The following is a 19,912-nucleotide window of genomic DNA, read 5'->3' as shown; positions in this document are numbered from 1 at the left end:
CACCCCCCGAACAGCCCGAGCCTCCCTTCCCCACAGGAGGTCCGCGCCCAGTCTTGGTCGGCGGCAGCCAAGCCGGGTCGGGACACGGATGCCCTGAGCCTGACCCTCAGGGCAGTAGCACTAGGGCTTTGTCCAGAGGCAGCGCAGTTAGAGGGCACAGATGGCAGCTCCCTCTCGTATGCACTTCCTCCTTCTGGAGTAGCTTTATGGCCTTCCAGTCCCAAAGTAAAAATCTCTTTTTTTTTTTTTTTTCATTTTAATTAAAGCTTTTTATTTTCAAAACATATGCCTAAATAATATCCAACATTCACCCTTGCAAAACCTTGTATTCCAATTTCCCTTTCTTCCCCTCACCCCCTCCCTTAGATGGCTAGTAAACCAATATATATTAAACATGTGAAATTCTTCTATACATATCTTCAGAATTATCATTCTATACAAGAAAAATCAGATCAAAAAGGAAAAAAGTGAGAAAAAACAAATTGCAAGCAAACAATGCAAAAAAATGGGTTGCTGGGTCGGATTTGTATGAGTTGGACTTGATCCTCATTGAAATCCCTTTCAAATCTAGATTCTGTGATTCTGATATTCTTCCAAAGTAAAAATCTCGAGGTAACGGCCCTGGCGGGTCCCACACCAGGCCAGGACTCCGTCCATCCATGCTCACATGCTGGTGCTATGTCCAATATCATCCAAGAATCAATAACACGTGGGACAGAAACACCGTTCCTCCCCCACAGCAGTGAGCTCCGAGCTGGGGCCACCTCCTCCGCCGAAATGGTTGATCTGAGAGCAGATACTAGTCAGGAACCCTGAAGAAAAGGGCTCTGGTCTCCTGTTCCCAATTTTTCTGGAGAAGTCCCTATGGGCTTGGTTCCCACTCTCCCTAACCCGTTCTTGCTGCTGGACATTGATCAGCCGTTGGAGCTGTCTGTTAAGAATATGCTAGGACCTTAAGAGCTTTTGACAAGTTACCCCTGAATAATGGCCTACCTTTATTGGGGTTTTTTCCTCCAACAGGGAGCCCGCACTTTAAAGTGTTAGGCGATACCCAACTTCTTCTTTCTCTAACCAAACTTCCTCACAGCTGCTAAATGATATTCCTGAAACATAGGTCTAATCCTCAATGGCTCCCTATTGTCTCTAGGGTTAAATGCAAACTTCTCTGTTTGGCATTTAAAGTTCTTTTGGTATTTGGGAAACAATTTTTAAATACTATTGAAAATTTTTTTTTAAAGTTCTTCTGAAAGTCTGACATTTTCAGGCTTGTTAAAGGGGGTATCCCCAAAAATTTTAGTGTTATTTTAAGTTCAAATAGCTTAAAATGCATATCCTGTACATCATTTCTCTTCTTGCACTCTAGGGTCTAGTCAAGTTGGATTTCTTGGAGTTCCTTACTCGTGACATTCCATCTTCTCCATTTTTGACAGGCTGTGCTCCAAGCCTGGAATGCACTCCTTCCTACCTCAGATAATGCTTAACAACTGTCCATTGATGAGTTTTCCCCACACCAGAACTAGCTGCATCTTAAACTGGATCAGGATGGAGAGAAGGAGAATCTCTTGCCTCATTTAATCAGGGAATAAAATGGAAGTGTATCTCTACTGGGTTCCAAGGAGGCAGAAAGCAGGACTCACTCAGTAAATGTGTTTAGACTGAGCTGGGTGGGGGTTAGAGAAGGGGGAAGGAAGCATTTGGAGAGAGCTAACACCTCCTAGCTGCTTACAAAAACTTGGAAATGTGTATCATTTTGATTGACAGTGGGAGGATCAGAGTGGGTAGTGGAGAATCTCTGGGCCACTGATGGACCTCCTTTCTCTGACCTATGTGAATGCTTCATGCCATCCAGGACTCTTCCAAATCAGATGGGCACAGACAGTGTTAAGTCCTTTCATCTTTTAAGCCTGTGGAACCTAGAGTCCCAACACACATTCCAGCAACCAATAAAAGGAGGGTCACAGCTTTCATTGGGTCAGCTGTCCAACCGGTCTGGCACCTGTTTCAGCACCCTGACTCAGGCACTGAGGGGCAAAAGGGCAGGAAATCACGAAGGGCAAGGCCTTCTCCTTAAACTGGTCAGGACAGTCCTATTCTCCCCTCCCCCTCTCTTCACAGAGACATGAGTGCCCAGGCAGCTACACCAAAAAGTAATGTCCCCACCCAGGTGCTAGCATGGGCCTGAAAATGGGGCCATGGAATCAGCCTCAAGGGTTAGCAAATAGGTTGTAGTATCAGGCCTTGCCCCTCCAGGCCTGGCAAAGTGAGGCAATTGCAAGGAGGGTCACAGCTTTCATTGGGTCAGCTGTCCAACCGGTCTGGCACCTGTTTCAGCACCCTGACTCAGGCACTGAGGGGCAAAAGGGCAGGAAATCACCAAGGGCAAGGCCTTCTCCTTAAACTGGTCAGGCCAGTCCTATTCTCCCCTCCCCCTCTCCTCACAGAGACATGAGTGCCCAGGCAGCTACACCAAAAAGTAATGTCCCCACCCAGGTCCTAGCATGGGCCTGAAAATGGGGCCATGGAATCAGCCCCAAGGGTTAGCAAATAGGTTGTAGTATCAGGCCTTGCCCCTCCAGGCCTGGCAAAGTGAGGCAAGTGCCAACCTTAGGAATTGCAGACTCTACATCCTAGAGCCCAGACTTCCAATGCTAGTATCCAGAGCTCAGAGCCCCACCTGCAGGGCAGAACAACAGTGAGATTCCAGGCCTCTTCTGTCCAAGGAGGATCAGTGGACCCACAATTCTTTCATATGTGCACTGTATACCTGCTCTGCTCAAACCAAGGGTTGGTGGGAGTAAAAGCAGGCCATTCAGCTTCACCCTCCCCAAAGTTCTAGTGACTGTGAGGTAGAAGCACATCAAATTTATCTGATCTGAGTTCAAATTCCAGCTCTCTTAATCACTCCTGTGCCCTCTACTTCCTCTAGAGGTCTCCCAGAATACTAATGCTGGAAGGGCCCTAGTCCAACCCTCTCCTTTGAAGAGGAAAAAAATGAAGAACTGAAAGGGTTCTGTAAAATGAGGTAGTTGAGTTAGATGAGCTTTAAGGTTCCTTTTAGTTTTCTTTCTCCTCAATCCTGTCTCAGGAGCTTTCCCTGCCCACCCCTGCAGTCCCTCTACTGAAAGCTAACCCTTTTAAGATGCCCTAGGGGCTGAGATTATGTCCCGCTTCAGGGCTGCCCTGTCAGAAGACTGCCAGATAATTTACACCTCACATATATGAAGTGCTTTCTAGTATACAAAGATCTTTCTTCCTAATGACTTGTTGAGATCGTTGGGCAACTCCAGTGAGAAAAGTAAAGTGATTTACCCAAGTTCATGCAGTTAATAAATGTCAGAGTCAGAAATCAAAATCAGGTCTTCCAAGTCTAGTGCTGTTGATACCACTCCCCAAGCTGACTCTTACTCTATGACTGGCCAAGGGATTTATTCCATTCCAGGGGTAATATATATATCTGATTGAGGTGGAAGGATGAAAATCCCACTGAGTCATACTGTGAAAGCAAGGGTCTGGAAGAAGAGTGAAGTTGGATTAGTGAGGGTGGAGGTGGGATTGGAAGAACCATGGAGACGGAGGCTTTGGATCAGGTAATCAATCTAAGTGCTGAAGGTTCTGGGTGAAAAATGGAGGGATCTCCGAAGAGTCACGGAGATATGTTAAGGTGAGAAGAGCTTATTTAAGGTAGGTCTGACAGGTTATGCTAAATAACTTTGCCCCAGGATTATTATTATTACTCCTAACTTAGGTAATGCTTTAACACCTACAGAGCATCTTTCTCACAATAACATTCTGAGGGAAGTAGTACTATTACCCTTGTTCTTCATTTACAGAAGAAGTTGAAGCCCCCAAAATAAAATGACTTGCCCAGTGTCACGCAGCTGTCAGAATTGGGACTGGAACCCAGGCTGATTCTTCATTCAGGGCTCCTGTGACCATACCATACTGGCTCTATTATATCCAGGCTGCCTATCTGGGACCAATTAAAAAAAAAAAAGCATTTAAACTCTCCCCAGTGTTTGCTGACCCGCATTCTAGGCCCTCTGGGGGAAGTGAGGAGGAAGGGGGGCGGGGCACAACTGGTCCAAGCACAACTCCTTAGATATGTCTGCAGAGAAAGCTTCCTTGGAAGGAGGTCTTGCCAGTGATGTCTCTTTTCAAGGTGTATATGGAATGGGGAATTCCTAGTTACAAAGAGCCCGGTTCTGTTTGGCTTCCAGGTTTCCTTGGTGGTTTCCAAGCTAACTCTACTTCCCAGGACTAGGAGTTGGTGATTCAAAGCCCTGGGGAGGGGACAGAAAGGAAGACGGCAGAAATGATACATTTTCCTGGAATCCTCGGGGCTGGGAACTTCTGGACTGATCTGGGCCTCTTGGGGGCTCTGACAGACGGAGGGCCTGGCTCCATCCTATAGTGAGGCTTCCAGCAGATCCCAAACACCCCTTTGAATACGGTAGACCGAACCCTTTCCCGAATCTCATCGGCTTCTAATTCCAACTCTACCGCTAACTACTGTGCCGCTTGGCAGTCTCCCCATCGGTGAAAGTGGGGGGATAACCATAAGCCCGTTGAGCCTCCGAGTTCCATGGCCTCGTGGGAACAACCTCATTAAAGTATTTCATTTGAACGACGAGGAAACTGAGGTCCGGGGAGAGGTTAGGAGGAAGAGTCCCGGAGAACCAGCGGAAGGACAAGGAGTGGAACGCTCTGCCCTGATTTACCTCACCCGGCCGATGTCGGGAGGAAACCGCGAAACATGTGGAAGCGTTTTAGGGGGAGAACCAGGCGAATGCCTTCCTGAATGCAGGCGGTCACTGCCATCAGCATCCTGCCCCCTCTCCCTCCGGTCTCCCCGCGCCAAGCCGGGCAACAACGAAAGATGCCCGCTTGTGTCCCTCTGGGCTCCGGGGGCGCCGGGCAGGCAGCTCCGGGCCGGAAGGGGCCCCCCTTCCCATCCCCAGGTACCGCAGCCGGCCGCCAGTCCGTACGGGGGAGAAGGGCACTTCTTCCCTCCCCACCTCCCTCCTTCCCCTCCGCCAATGGGGAGCCTGCCCAGCGCCGAGGCTCCGCCCTCCCCGTTCTTAAGGCCGCAATCAGCTCCTTGCAGCGCCCACAGAGCCCGAGTCGGGGGGCGGGGAGACGGAAAACTCGGCTCCGGGGCCTCAGCCGCTCAGCTCCGGAGCCCCGCTCCCTGGCCCGCGGCGGGGATGGACTGAAGCGCCGCCCGCCCGCCCCTCCTCCGCCCGAGCCCCGAAGCGGCTGCAGCCCCAAGAGCCTCCCGTCCTGCCTCGGGCCGCCGGCGCCGGTGAGTGCTAGCCCCGCCGAGGGCTCGGGGGCTGCGCGGGGGCTCCGCGCCGGGCTCCTCTCCTGCCCGGCTCCGGAGCCCGCCCCGCGCGGCCCGGGAGGGGAGGGGAGCGGAAAATCTTGCTGACACAGCCCGCGGACTGGGCAGACTCCAAGAGAGTGGAGACTTATCCAGAAACGGGGATAACTTACGCGCGCGCGCGCGCACACACCTGGACGCCTCTGGAAACTTGGTGGCTCGGCTCTGCCCGGGTCACTGACCGGCGCGGCTCGGGCCGTCCCGAGGCTGTGCCTGTGTACACACCGCACACACGTAGGCAGACAGACCAAACGCCCGCACCGCGCGCCGCCCGCCTTCCGCAGGCTCCCCCACGTTTATGAATTAAAGTCCGCTGGGACGGCCGGGAGGCGCCCGTCTCCCTTGGCTCCTCCTGTCCGGGTTCCCGGGTGGGCGCGGCGGGAGGGCTGCTCCTCTCTCTGCGAGCAAAAGCAGGCGATCTGAAGCCAGGGGCTGGCTGTCTCCCCGGGTCCCCGCCTCGGCCTTAGCTGAGAAACCCCTTTTGGCAGCCCTGCCTCGGCGCTCTCAGAGCCTGTGAACCTGGACTGGTACTGGGGTCCGAGGCAGGGACGCTGAGGAGCTCCCTTCCACCCCAGCCCTTCCATCTCTGCGAAGGAACAGCCTCGGGGGTCTCTGGCAAGTGTAATAATTCCAGGTTCCAAACTTAACGATCCAGCGCCCTTATCACTTGCCCCCATCGGAGCCACCACCGAAACCCTGATAAGATCCAACTGCCTTGGCCACTGCTGAATGGCCCCAACAGGGAAGTAGCAGCATTCCCAGACCAGGAACTATACACCCCTCTCTCCGATTATTAATGATTACAATTCTGGGAGGCACTCGCTGCGCAGCAACAGGGTTTCTGGGTTCCCTGGTTTCTTCCTGTCCAGCAGTTCCAGCAGGTAAGGCATCCTGTTGCCCTTCCTGGGGTCCAGGGCCCAGGCAATGGAGAACAGGGCTGAGAGGAGAGCGTGTGATGGCTTGGAGGCAGCACGGCACCAGACTTCGTGAGTCCGGGGTTCTGGTCTCTGTTGGTGACCCTCGGTCCACCCTTAGGTGGAGACCCATTTTGTAAAAAGGAGGGGGCCGGACTCTGTGATCTTTTAGGGTTTTTTTGGTTTTAACAGTCTCTATTTTATGAGCTATTGGTTCCTTCTTCAGCAATGGGTGGCCAAACAGAAAAGCCTGTACAAAGGTGCTGAGGAGGAGGAGGAGGAGGAGGAAGTTCTTGTGAGACATGGACATAAGAAATGCCCTTCCACCATTATGATAAGCAAGAAGTAATAAGTAGCCTGCACCGGTCCCTGAAGCTCAGGTGCCCCAGCTTTAAAGCAGGTGGGGTGAGGGCTGGGGGGAGTCCTGATCCAAACTGAATGGTACAGTTAAGAGATGAGAGGTTTGGAAGGCCCAGAAAGGGCTGGCTGGGAGAGGTGAGAGTCAGAGATAGTAGCAGAGGTCCTGGTCAGCCAGGGACGGGGAAGCAGCCCCCTTTCTCCTGCCCTGTTTATTTTCTTCTCCCTTTGTCGAGTTAGACCCTGGAGATTCTGTAAACAGAGTGTCAGAGGCAGGAAGAGGGTTCTGTTAATAAGCAGCCTGGCTGGACTCTCTCCAGAGTATTATCTGGCTCAGAGGGCCTGGGAGGGAGGGAAGAAAAGAGGGATGTGGGTGCGTGTACGTGCCAGGCTGTGAGCATGGGGGCCTGGAATGTGTGGGGCTAGGGAGCTGGAGCACTGGCCAGACAGGGTCATTTGGCCATGGCTGATGCCCTTGGCCCATCACCTGGGCACAGCCTAGGATAAAAGTCAAGGTGCTTTTTGTGGATCTTGGAGTAGGAACAGCGGGGTGGCACAGAGAAAACTCTGACCTGGAGGGTGAGCCAGGGCTAGAGTGGGGAAGAAAGGTCCTACAATATCTGCCAGGTGCCCCTCGAGGAGGAGGTACAGAACAGATGAGAGGAATTATTACCAAAAGAAGTCATCTAGTCTAACTCCCTTATTATATAGATGAAGACATGGAAGCCCAAGAGCCATTTCAATAGAGTATCAAGGCAGCAGCACATAGAAACCCCTGCTGATCCCTGAAGCAAAATTCCTGACCAACGAGTAGGGCACGGAGGGTGCAAGGGTTTGGAAGGACAAGGGTGGTATCAGTCTTTGTCAAAGTACCAGGCAGATGCACCCTCCCCCCCCAAAGCTGCAGGCTTCCTGGGAGCGCTGTCCAGGTCCTACCCTCACCACAACATTGTATTTCCTTCTTGCCAAAGCACCTAGCTCTTGAGATCTATCAAAGGGACAAAGTGTGGGCAATGGCTAGAGTTCTGCACCTAAAATCAAACACCACAAGTCTAAATCTTAGCTCTGTCACCTAGTAGCTATAGGACAATGGGCAAGTCCCTTAACTTCCCCGGGCCTCAATTTTTTTTTTCTTCTGTAAAGAGAGGGGGGTGGGTATTGGAGGAAAGGACCTCAAAAGACTTCTTTGGACTCTAAATCTCTGATCTCAGGATCCAATGCCGAGAGCAGGAGAAGCACTCCTCAGAATTGGAAAGAATTGAGAGGCCTTACCTTAGGAAGAAAACCCCTCTACGATATCATGGGCAAATGGTCATCCAGCCTTTGCTTGAAGACCTCTAGTGATGGGGAACTCACTACCTTACAAGAGAACTCATTCTATTTTTTTGATGACAGCTTTCCTAAACACTGGTTCTCTTTGTTTTAAAATAAAGACCAGTCTTCCCCTTATTGGTAACATGCAGCAGCTTAATTATGGCCACCACAGGATTGTAGTTTATTCATTCTCCCATCTCTAAGTTCTTGGCTATGCCCACAATTAGGCTCCTTAGAGCAATTTACCTGGAATGACAGGGAGCAGGGATCTCTTTACTCTAGAAGAGGATTCTGCTTTGTGAGGGGAAGGGGTGAGAAGGAAGCAAAGGATAAGGCTGGGGGGAGCCCGTGCCCCTTTCCTTGAGCCCAATAACCAAGAGAAGACAGGCTTCTAAGAGCTAAATAGCACCCTATGTTGGGCAGAGAAGAGAGCAATGAGGATGCTCAGGGAGAAAAGTTCTCTACCATTTCTTTCCTGGATACTGAGACTTGCCTGGAGAACAGAAAGAAAGGGAGTTGGATTCCCTTAGTCAGTTGTTGGACCAGCTTCTCCCCGGCCCCTGCCCCCCAGGTGTGCCATGCCCCCCCCCCAGAGCCCACACTCTGCTGGGGTGTCCTCAGGAAGCCCTCACTCTGCGCCCTGGGAGCTCTGTCCCTGCCTCCAAGGGCCGGGAAGCTGGAGGGGTGGTGCTGCCAAGAAAACCCGCTCCCCTCATCACATAGGAATTCGAATGAGTTTCTGGGGAAAGGGGGCGGTTGTGTTTGTGTGCGTGTGTCTGGAGGAGGGAGCGTGGCGTAGTGGGTGTGCTTGGGCGCGTGGGCCCGTGTCTGGGGTGCACGTGACTGCTGCAGATTGCCTCGGTGGGGGAGGCTGGGGAGGGAGGAGCTCTGAGGCTCAGCCCTCCTCCCTTTTATCAGCTTCCACATTCCTCTGACAGCCGGATTGCTTTTCCTTTAAGCAGGCCTGGCCAGGCACCTGGGGTGGGCGAGAGGCCCTGTGGCAGCTCCTCGGACTGCAGGAGCCCCGGTCTGGGAGGGGGCTTGGGCCAGAGAGAAGCAAGAGTAAACAGGGGTGCTGGTCCAGGGGTGGGGGGGCCCTCCTGTCAGACCGTTCCCAAGGGAATGCAATAAGCCAGAGGCATTCCTCTGAGGCTGCCTTAGAGATTTAATTAAATAGAAGGGGCTAGTTCCTAAGGAGAGAGGGGACAGACATGGGGCAGCCACTGACCTCCTCTTCTTCCTCCTCCCTAAGTAAATTCTGCTCTGATGTAGGGGCAGCATGGGACGTGTTTGCTCTCTGAAAAAATGGGGGGGGGGGGAAGGGGGCCGGGAATGGCCGGCCCTGCGGGTCGGGAAGGAGAAGCGATTCGATGTCAGTTCCCACTCTTTAGACACGGGAGGAGCCGTACGGCCAGGGAGACCACAGCAGGGGTAAGGAAGAAGGGAAAGGATATGACTTGAGGACCTGCAGACCGCCCAGACAGGGCTTGTGATGGGCTGTGGGAGTGGAGGCCTGCCACTGGGGAGCTGTCTGCCTCTCTGGCATGCCATAACCCAGGCCCCCGCCACCCACCCCGAAACTTCTTTTGTCCTGAGATTCAGGAGGAGATGTCTTTTTTCACCCACCTTCCGGCTACAGCGCCTGTCCACCCTTCATGAGTCAGGCCCGCTGGGGTGCCAGCTCAGGGTTAATTGCAGGTCTTGGACAGGCCAGGCCAGGGAGAGCAGACTCAGCCCCAGCCTCGCCCTCCCCAAAGGTGCTTAACCACTGGGTTGGGGCTGTCAGTGACTCCCCATCACCTCTCATTTTAGCTGATTAAGGGGGAGGGCACACAGGAAAAGCCGAGGACAATAAGGAATGTCGTCCTCCTGCCAAGAACAAGGCCAGCCGCGGACAGTGCATTCCAAAACCCAATAAAAAGGCTATTGGAATTATCTGTTGCTTTGTAGCCTCTTCCCCGCAGTCCTCTCCCCATCTGGGCGGATAATGAAGCTTGCCTAGTCCCCGTAAAAATCTGTAAGGGACACCTGCAGTAAGCTCCCCAAGCAGCCAGGACTCAGGCTGTCATCCAGCCTAGGGCATCCTGCCCTCGGGTGCCCTCCTGGGGATAATGATTAGCCTTAGTCACTCACCTCCCTACCCCAGGCCGACAGGTTTGGTGGCTGTCAAGTCACTAAACTATGTGGGCAAGGCTGGTGTCTGCCCTATGTGGCAGGGCAAACTGAAGGTGGGTGGCAGTGACAGTGGAGGGCATCACTAGCTCTCCCCTTGCCACCCACCCAGCTTGCCTCAGGGGGGATGAGAGCCCCTTTGAGGATGAGGGGGGTCTGGCGCTAGAATGATCGAATCACGCTGGTCCAATCTGCCTGCGGACACTACAGAAGCTGTGGTCCCAGCCTTCGGACAGCTTTGGAGATCCCAAGGGCTTGGACAGTACTCTAGGTGGGGTACGAGAAGCTGCTTTGGGGAAAGTCAAAACCACCCGGGTTTCCCCCTGGGCTCAAGCCCTGTGACTCACACAATTAGTGGCTGAGTCAGACTCTTGGAGACCCTGTAGCTCCTGTCTGGGATAGAGGTGGCCCACCAGCCTGGGGGACGAAGCCCCTGCCAACCTTGGCCAAGGCCAGCTATTACAGCCGTGAGCCAGACCCAGGGATGGGCTGGGAGAAGCTTTATCAGGTAGCCTCATCCAGCCTTCAAATAGGCTTATTTCTGAAGAAGAGCAGAGTTCTGGGGCGAACACAACCGACTGCCCAGGGCCACTAGTCTTTGTCCCGGCTTTTTCTTCTCTTAAGGCACGTTCTCCGTTTTCCTTGACCCCGCAAAGGAGGAGAGGCAAGGGAAGAACGGGCTGCAGCACAGGGGGTCTTTGTGTGTGTAGCAGAAAGGGTGTGTGTGTAATTGAGAAAGGACAGAGTGCATGCAAAACAGGAAGGCTGTGAATTATAGGGATCTGTGTCACTACTACAGGGGTGTGTGGTTAAGGGAGGAGGGTGTGTGAGGCAGAGGGTGGATCAAGAATGTGTGTGTGGGGTGAGCGGGAGGACAGGGATGTGGGTGCCAGAGTCCTTGGGGCTGGGGTGCACTGGCGTTATTCACCCCCCCCCCCCCAGGGGCCCTGAGGTCATGGGCTGGAGTGCCTGTCCAACTCCACCCCCTTCAGTCCCCCATCCTGAATCATCTCCCGGAGGGCCTCCCCTCTCACCCGCCCTCCACCTCATGTCAGAGAGGGGACCTACCCAAGGGGGGGGGCCGTCCCGAGAGCTGTCCATGCCGTGGGCCGCCTTCAGGGGACCCCTGACCCGGCTGGCCGCAGACAGCCGGGGGGAGGTGAGCACAGCTAGCCTTTCGACATCCCCGAGCTAATGTTCAGGGGTTCCGAGGCCCCCCGGCCCTGTAGAGATTCTTGAGGGAGAAGAATGAAGCATAGGCTCAGGCTTGGGGCCAGGGGGCTGCGAGCCCCCAGCACTCTCAGAACATAGCACCACGGCTGTTTCTGGATTTCTGAGGGCTTGGTTTTCGTCAGAAGGCAGACCCAGCTTTAAAGCAGGGCCAGGGGGATGGGGAGGAGAGCAGAGGTAGCAATCAGGCTAAATCAGGACTCCGCCGGGTCCCCACAGCAACCATCCCAGAAGCCTCTGCCTTCCCCATCCCCTCCCCCTCTTTGCAGGAGAGAGCCAGAGTCTGTCATTCCCCCCAACTCCCCTTAACCGGCCCCAGGTTAGAGTATCCGATATCAAAGCACCAGACTCCTAAGTTCTGTCTGAGCAGTTATGAACCCGGCCAGGGGCAAACGGGCTGCTTGTAGCCTAAGTGTGTGTGAGCGCAAGCACATGACACTGAGCACCGACCCCCACCTAGCCACACAACACTTGTAAATGTGCACAGGCAGACTCCATGAACACCCTCCTTTGACTGTAGGACAATCCCTGCCTTGGGATTGTGAGGGCTATCTGACAGAAAAGGAGACCATTGCCCCGATCAAGTATATTTATTTCTGTCCCCCCTGACCCAGCTGCCTCACCCCCTGCTTTTTATCAATGACAAGAAGCTCAGAGGGGGCTCTCAACGTGGGCAGACTTGTAGTGACGTTTTGGGGGTTTCTTTCTAGCATGAGGTAACAGTTAATGTCTTAGCAAGGCGTTTTGGTACACTGCAAAGACTCAAACTCAAATTTGAGCCCTAACTATCAATTCCTGCCTCTGTCAATTTTAACAAATTTAACCAACCAATGCAACCTAGATCTCCATTGCCTCATTCGTAAAAAGGGAAAAAGAATATTCCCCTGTTTGAAGCACCAAATGAATTCTGTATGTAAAGAAGTCTTTATTCTGTAAAGACCTATATAAGTGTCAGTTATAATTAGTTAGCAGCAGGTAGGCAATAACAAGAGTCCCTGGATGGGGGCTGCATTCAGGGAATTAACCCCAGCTGTTCCTCCCAAAAGGGCCCTGGGAGGCTCAGCAGGGTTTCACATGGCTTTCAACTACAATCTCGCACTCTCCCTATAACCTTGTAATCATTTTTCAGAACGCCAGGGCTAGCTAGCTTCTTCTTTTCATCCTGCTCTAGAACTCTGGCAGAGTAGCACAGCTTTGGAGTCGCAATTCTAAGGTTGGACTTTCTGATCCTGACACTTGGCATCTGTATATCCTTCTGAGTGTTTGCCTTATCTATTTAGAGGTTTATGAAGACCGAATGAGAAGTATCTGGAAAGTGCCCTGTATACTATAAAGCACTCCATAAATATCAGCTATTACTATTGCTCTTTGGGGATGATGGGGGAGTTCCACCCAAAGATGAGAAAACAGTCTCTTGAGAAAGAAAGAACTTCAATTTTTTCTTTCTGTTCAGGATATTCTTTGGCTCAGTCCCTTGCCCTCCCCCCAGATCTCCTCCCCACTACCTCCAGCCACACATTCCAAAGCTTATTACCTGTCAGCCAGATGCCCACTCCGGACAAATCCCTCTCCCCCTTTAATTATTTTGCTTATTAAAGGGGCTAAAAGACAGATGAACTGAACTAAATCATCAACTCCTGGGTTTTCCTGTTGAGAGGCCCTAACTCACTCCAGACAAAGGCACTTCCTACCCCACCCTCCGTCTCTACAGATACCACTAGACCAGGTGTGGGCCCCTGAGAAGAGGTTTGAGACTCGGGCAGTAAAGAGCCACCGAATGGCTGTTCCCCTCCTAAGTGCTAGGACGGATGGCACTCAGAGCCAGGGACCAAGAGGGACAGGAGATAGGCAGTCAAGGGTAGGGTGGGGGGTGGGATGGGGAGAGGATGCCCCAAGCCGTGGCTGACATCTGGAGCCCAGGCCACACCCAGGCATCTTCTGACTCAGTGGAAGGAACCAGGGGTGAGAGGAGGAGTAACGGACTAGAGACAAATCCAAGAAGGAGGAAAGAAAGAAGAGATGGGGGTGGGGGGGTGAGAGAAGGGAGGGTAGATCATCAGACCCAAAGAGCCGCCAGGAGACTGGAATGGGGCAAGAAGCCAGAATCAAGTCTAACCCAGCCCTGAAGCACATGGCATCCAGTCACAGAATATCAGACTTAGAAATGGCTTTAAAGATTATGTAATCCTCTTTATGGATGAGGAATCTTTGATCCAAAGGGAAGTGACTTATCCAAGATACGCCAGAGCCAAACTCCTCTTTTGACTTTCAGAATAATGTTCTGCTGCCACAATATGATAGCTCATGCTTGGGGTATTTGCTTATGTGGGCAAAGACTTATAGGCAAAACTGAGGAGATGGGGGGGAGAAGCAGCAGAATCCTCCCAGCTGGTGAAGTGATACTATGGTTGCATCTGCGGGCTGCGATGGTCACAAAGCAAGGGCCCTCCAGGCCTGACAGGCAGGCTGCCACCCAGCTCTGGATTGATGACCACTCGCCTTTGTCCCAAGTCCGGGCCTGAGCACTGGAGGCAGAGGCATTACTAGTTAGCTTCAGGGACTAAGCATTTGCTGGTATGGACTGGCTGCTCAGATGGCAGAAAAAATTCTGGGAACAGACACTACCAAATGGAGGCCAATTTCTCTGACATCTCTGTGGACAAAGGATAAGAATGTCTCCTCTCCTATAGCAGATCAATCCTGTTCCATCCTGCTCGCTCCTCAAAGCCCCCATCAATCTGGAGATAGGCTAGGCTGGTAAGGGGAGACTGGATGGCGCCTTGGCAAGCAAGGGCTCACAGATGACTAGCGCATCCATGCAGATTTAAGGAGGCTTTTCTAAGAGTGCTTCGTGGGTTTGTGGTAAAGGGGCACAAGGGAGAAACTGATCTGATGAGTTCTTTTCTTTTCATAGGCTCAGGCAGTCTGACTGTCCAAGGTAGGGTAAACTGGCTGAAATTCAGAGAGGCTAAAATAAACCATAGGCCCAGTGCTGCCTGGTTCCTAAACCCTGTGGTCACAGCATCCCTCAGCTCCTGCCTTACTGCCTGCCCGCCGCTCCCGCCTTCTCATAGTCTCCCATATTATTAAGGCTTTGGGACAAAGGGCTTTTGTCTGTGGTCTAAGAAGAAAGGGGAGTGTTTAGAGTCCAGAGTGGGAGTGAGCTCCCCAGCCCATCAAGGCAAGGACTTCTCCTTTGCAAAGTGCTCAATTTCCTTTCTCCTGCACTCCCAAGGTCCCTGGCACACTCTAAGGCCACACCAGCCTCAGCCCTCACATCCATGTAACCATTCTGGGAGGAGGAGGGCCAGAAAAGTGTGGCTGTTGACCCTGGACCTCTCATAAAGATATATCCTCTGTTCAGGCTGCCTTGGGGACCACAATTCAGGAGCTCTTCTAGGTCCAGTTGCCTAAGGTCAGAGAAAAGGGAATGTCTGGGTGCCTGACTCGGGCTGCAGGAGAAGGGCACACAACACGGACTGCGCCTACTTCTGGTGCTTCTCCTTGAGAGATGGCATTGGGCTGCTGAGGAGATGCCAGGGCCGGCCCATGGCTAACCGGGCCTTACTTATCCTTACTGCGTACAGGGACACAATCCAGGCCTTCAGGATCTTTGAGATTTACAGAGAAATCAAGGCAGTATCATCTGAGGGGATGAATCTGAGACCCCAGAGGGAGACAGCCGGGGGGAGGGATACACAGGAGGGATGGTCTTCATGCCCTCCAGTGTCTCCTGAGACCCTAGCCAACAAGGAGGAAGGGGCCTTTCCCAGGAGGTCCTACACCCGCCTGCTTCCAGTCTTACACTCGAAACTTCAGAGATGAAATGGAAGAGACGGTGGGGGGAGGAAGGGCGGGAACAGAAGGGACATTGGGAAAGCTAGTCTCCTTTGGCTCGGGCTCTCTTCCTGTCATCATTCCTTGAATAGCAATGTGGTCACCCCCAAGTATGGAAAAACTTGGACATAAAGTGTAGGAAGGGAGGAAAGAAATCAGCTCTTCATCTCCTAACCCCACTCCCTATAAACGAGTCTGGCTTCTAGGTGAAAGGCCTGGCAGCCACATACTGGCGGGTTCAATAGCTTCCATCCCAGGCAGGTTGCTGACTTAACAAGTGGAAAAACACCAATCCCAATAGTTTCCATGTGAAGTCTTCCCAGCTGCGGTCTTTCCTCGTGCTCTTGGGGAAGGAGGAGAGCAAAGGAAAGAAGTAAATTGGATAGGCAGCTGCTGGTCTTTGCATTTTTTTCCTGACTAGCACCTCGGTTTTCCCCTTGTCTCCCAACCTCATTCGCTATTCACAGCAACAACTGAGTGCATCAATTGAGACTAGCAACCTTAAGATTATAAGGAATTCTTAAAGAATCTTTCTCTCTCTGCTGGAGCTCCGTGATAAAAGTGAATAGGGAAGTCTGGAATGTTTCTTTTTGGGCTGAGAATTTAAACTGTGTATGTACTGGAAGCAGAGATTGGTCAAAACCAGGTGTTCCTGAAAGGTATGTTGGGAGCCATTTGCCTTCTTAGCTACTTTTCTAGGACCTTAGCCCTGGAACTCAACCTTCTAAGTGAAGGAAAGATTGAGATTAAAGAACAGGAAAATGTGGGAGCTGGCCAGAACAGAAGGCTGATGGTGGCTGCCCCATGTCTGTCAGCAGCAATTTCTGAAGGCAAGAGGGATCCCCGCTTGTCTGGGATGGAACAGGACAGATGAAGCTGGTAGCAAAGGAAGGGAATGACCCTGAGAGTTTCTTTTTAGCTTATGAGTTTCCAAATTTGAAATCTCACCAATTCCTGTTCTCTCTCTTCCACCCCAGGGTCAAACCATGACCGCCGGGTTAAGGAAGATCCTGCTGCCGCCGCCGCTACTGCTACTACTGCTGCTTTGCCAGGGTGCCCAGGTGCAAGGATGCCCCGCAGGCTGCCAGTGCAACCAGCCACAGACTGTCTTCTGTATTGCCCGGAAGGGCACCACAGTCCCTCACGATGTGCCCCCAGACACAGCCGACCTGTACGTATTTGAGAATGGCATCACCACCCTGGATTCAGGAAGCTTTGTGGGCCTCCCTGCCCTGCAGCTGCTTGACCTGTCCCAGAACCAGATTGCCATTCTCCAGGGGGGAGTCTTTCAGCCCCTTGCCAACCTCAGCAACCTGGACCTCTCCTCCAATCAGCTGCAGGAGATCACCAATGAGACGTTCCGGGGCCTCCGCCTGCTGGAGCGCCTCTACCTGTCCCACAACCGCATCCACCACATCCAGGTGGATGCCTTCGACACCCTGGAGAGCCTTCTAGAGCTGAAGCTGGAAGACAACCAGCTCCACGTGCTGCCCCCTTTGCGCCTGCCTCGCCTGCTGCTGCTGGACCTCAGCCACAACCGAATCCCGGCCCTGGAGGCGGGCACCTTTGGGATGAGCAACATAGAGTCGCTGAAGCTGGCCGGCCTGGGGCTGAGCCGCCTGGAGGAGGAGCTGTTCGCGGGCCTCCGGAACCTGCACGAGCTGGACGTCTCCGAGAACCAGCTGGAGGCAGCCCCGGCCATGCTGCGGGGGCTCCGGGGCCTGACCCGCCTCACTCTGGCAGGGAACACCCGCATCACCCAGCTGCTGCCCGACGACCTGGAAGGCCTGACCAACCTGCAGGTGCTGGACCTCAGCAACCTGAGCCTGCAGGGCCTGCCCCGGGACTTCTTTAGCCGATTCCCCCGGCTCCGAGAAGTCACGGCTGCCCGGAACCCCTTCAACTGCGTGTGCCAGCTGAGCTGGTTTGGGCAGTGGGCCAGAGAGAGCCGGGTGATGCTCTGGAGCCCCGATGAGACGAGGTGCCACTTCCCCCCCAAGAACGCAGGGAAGCTCCTGCAGCACCTGGACTACGCCGACTTTGGCTGCCCGGCCACCACGACCACCGCCACCACGGCCCGGCCTTCCACCCCCTGGCCCACGCTGCCCCTCACCAGCCTGCCACCAGTGGCACCCAGCACACAGGTGCCCACGGCGGCCCCTCCGGGCGGGGACGGCCCCAGCCCGCCCTCTGCTGCGGCACCCACCGGCAGCACGGGCGCCCAGCCCGAGGGCTGCCCCGCCCACACCTGTCTCAACGGCGGCACCTGCCGGCTCAGCACCTGGCACCACCTTGAGTGCTTGTGCCCCGAGGGCTTCTCGGGCCTCTACTGTGAAGCAAAGACCAAGTGGCCCACCGAGCCGCCGCCCACCAGGCTGCCAGTGCGGGTCCCCCAGCTCGGCATCGAGCAGGTGAGCGCCACCGCCCTGCGGGTCAGGCTGAAGAACTACACCCAGAACAAGGCCCAGCTCAAGGGCCTGCGGCTGACTTACCGCAACCTCTCGGGCCCCGACAAAAGGCCCGTGACCCTCAGCCTCCCTGCCACGCTCTCAGACTACACGGTCACCCAGCTACGGCCCAACGCCACTTACTCCATCTGCATCGGGCCCCTGGGCGGCGCGCGCGGACCCGAGGGCGAGGAGGCCTGCGGAGAGGCCCGCACTGCCCCATCTGTGCGCTACAACCACGCCCCCGTCACGCAGGGCAAGGAGGGCAACCTGCCGCTCATGATCGTGCCCGCCCTGGCGGCCCTGCTCCTGGGGGTGCTGGCCGCCGCGGGGGCCATGTACTGCCTGCGCCGAAGGCAGGCCCAGGACAAGGCGCGAGGCCAGCGCGGGGCAGAGGCCGGGCCCATGGAACTGGGCGGGGTGAAGGCCCCGCTGGAGGACCCGGGCTCCAAGGTGCCTGAGGGCGGCGGGGTGCCAACAGCGGGCTCTGAGTGCGAAGTGCCGCTCATGCACTACGCCGCTGGCAATAACAACAGGGCCCCCGTTCCCAAGCCCTCCTACTTCTGAACCCTGCCTACTCAAGGGAGCCACCGGGCTCCGAGGGCTTTCTCCGGCAGCCCCGCTGTACCCTGGCCACGCAGGCTGTGAGGTGTGCGGCGGTCAGCCCCGGGCGGCAAGAAGGGCCCCGGGCTGGGAGTTAGGAGCCCTGGCTCTGCCGCAAACTGCTGCGCTCTCTGGACCTCAGTTTCCTCATCTGTAAAATGAGGGCATTGGGCTTGATGATCTTCAGGATCATTCCAGCTTTGTAGAGTCTCTGATCTTAGCTCCCCTCACCCATCCCCAACGAGATGCAATCTCCTGGAGTCACACAGCCTCACCCTCCTCTGTACCCTCTCTCATGTCCGCAAGCCTCCTGGGGTGGGGAGGGCCTGGGGGGCCCCCTGTGTGCTGGTAACACAGGCGCGAGCTTCTCAGGGGGTAGCTCCTGCCGACTCCCCTCCTCCTGAGAGGTCTTGGGGGGAGGAGAGGGGAGGGTACAAAAAATGAAGGAAATCTTGGGGGAGTTGGAGTAGGGTCCGGGCAGGGAAGATACTCCTCAAAGGTGTGGACTGCAGCTTCAGCCGTGAGGAAGTGAAGGAACAAAAGAAACTGGAAAGAAGATTAAGGACTTTTTTTTTTTTTTGGAAAAAATATTTATATCATATTCTTTCCCATTTCTTCTGGGAAAGCACTTTTCAAACCCAGAGGCAAGGACTTTGGTTTTTGTAAGACAGATGATGACATGAAGGCTTTTTGTAATAAAAAGAAATAAATGAAATAAAATCAGACATCAGTCCATAGAATTGGCCCCATGTTGTGGGAGGAAACCATGTAGGGGATTTGTGTTGCCTAATTTCTGGCTTGTCAGGAGGGTGGAGTGGGACTGTGAATCAGGGGGCATGGGTGTGAATTCCAGCCCCACTGAGCTCGTTAGGAAATGAGTAAAGTTAGGAAAGTCATTTTCCCTCTCTGACCACCTGATATCTTTTAGCTTAGTATCCTAGTTCTAAGAATCAGGGCACATAGAACTCTTGGGCTGTTTTTCTTGTCTTTGGCTTCTTTCAGGAAGACTGAGAGGAAAGAGGACTAGGACCGGAGTACCCCCAGTAAGTTCTGTTCTCCAGGTCAGGGGCTGATGGGAAAATAGGCTGGGAAAGATCAAAGGAGGGCATGGATGATTATCCCGAGTAGGGCTGGTAGTCATTCTCTTTCCAGGCCCCTTAATCTAAAGAGGTGGAAGATAAAAGCTCTGCTTACATCCCGAGAAGGGAAGGGCACAAGCACTGATTAAGCACCTGTTGTGCACAAACATTATCTCATTTGATCCTCACAACAACCCTATGAGGAAGGTGCTGTTATGATCCCATTTTTACAGCTGAGGAGAACTGTCTCACTCCTGAGGTCCTGATGTGGACAGAACGAGGTCTGTCTCATCAGACTACAAAGGCAACCTAGGGCTGCCCCAGCTCTTGCAATTCCTTTCTGATCTGTCTGACACAACCCTCCTTTCAAGCCGGGAATGGACTAGGGCTTGCTCTGACTGCCAGTGCCCAAAGGTGCTCTGTGAGGCTTGAACCTGCTCTCTTCTCCGCAGGAGACAGTCTGGGAGGCCAGGGAACCCTCGTCCTAGGTGCTGACCAGACACAGCAAAGGAAGGACTAGCTCAAACCTCAGTGCCAATGGATCCATGGATCATAAACCTCTGTTCTATAACATCACTC

The 19,912-nt window shown here is 53.8% G+C and overlaps 2 protein-coding genes across 4 annotated transcripts in view; one reads left to right on the top strand and one right to left on the bottom strand.

Moving 5' to 3' along the window:
• The window catches only part of LOC100930850 (coronin-7), a 110,626-nt gene that overhangs the window by 27,226 nt on the left and 63,488 nt on the right, over positions 1-19,912 (bottom strand). The gene's annotated exons all lie outside the window — the stretch shown is intronic.
• VASN (vasorin) lies at positions 4,845-18,981 on the top strand. Of its 2 annotated transcripts, none has more exons than XM_031945602.1 (2): positions 4,845-5,302; positions 16,182-18,981. In XM_031945602.1, the coding sequence occupies exons 1-2, from the start codon at positions 4,877-4,879 to the stop codon at positions 18,216-18,218; spliced, it is 2,463 nt and encodes an 820-aa protein (XP_031801462.1). In that variant the 5' UTR covers positions 4,845-4,876; the 3' UTR covers positions 18,219-18,981. The 2 variants fall into 2 exon arrangements, with proteins under 2 accessions (XP_031801462.1, XP_031801463.1); XM_031945603.1 differs by lacking the exon at positions 4,845-5,302 and adding an exon at positions 5,310-6,261.

Source organism: Sarcophilus harrisii, chromosome 1 (genome assembly GCF_902635505.1).
Source record: "Sarcophilus harrisii chromosome 1, mSarHar1.11, whole genome shotgun sequence".
NCBI lineage: Eukaryota > Metazoa > Chordata > Mammalia > Dasyuromorphia > Dasyuridae > Sarcophilus > Sarcophilus harrisii.
This window is presented reverse-complemented; position numbering and strand designations above follow the sequence as displayed.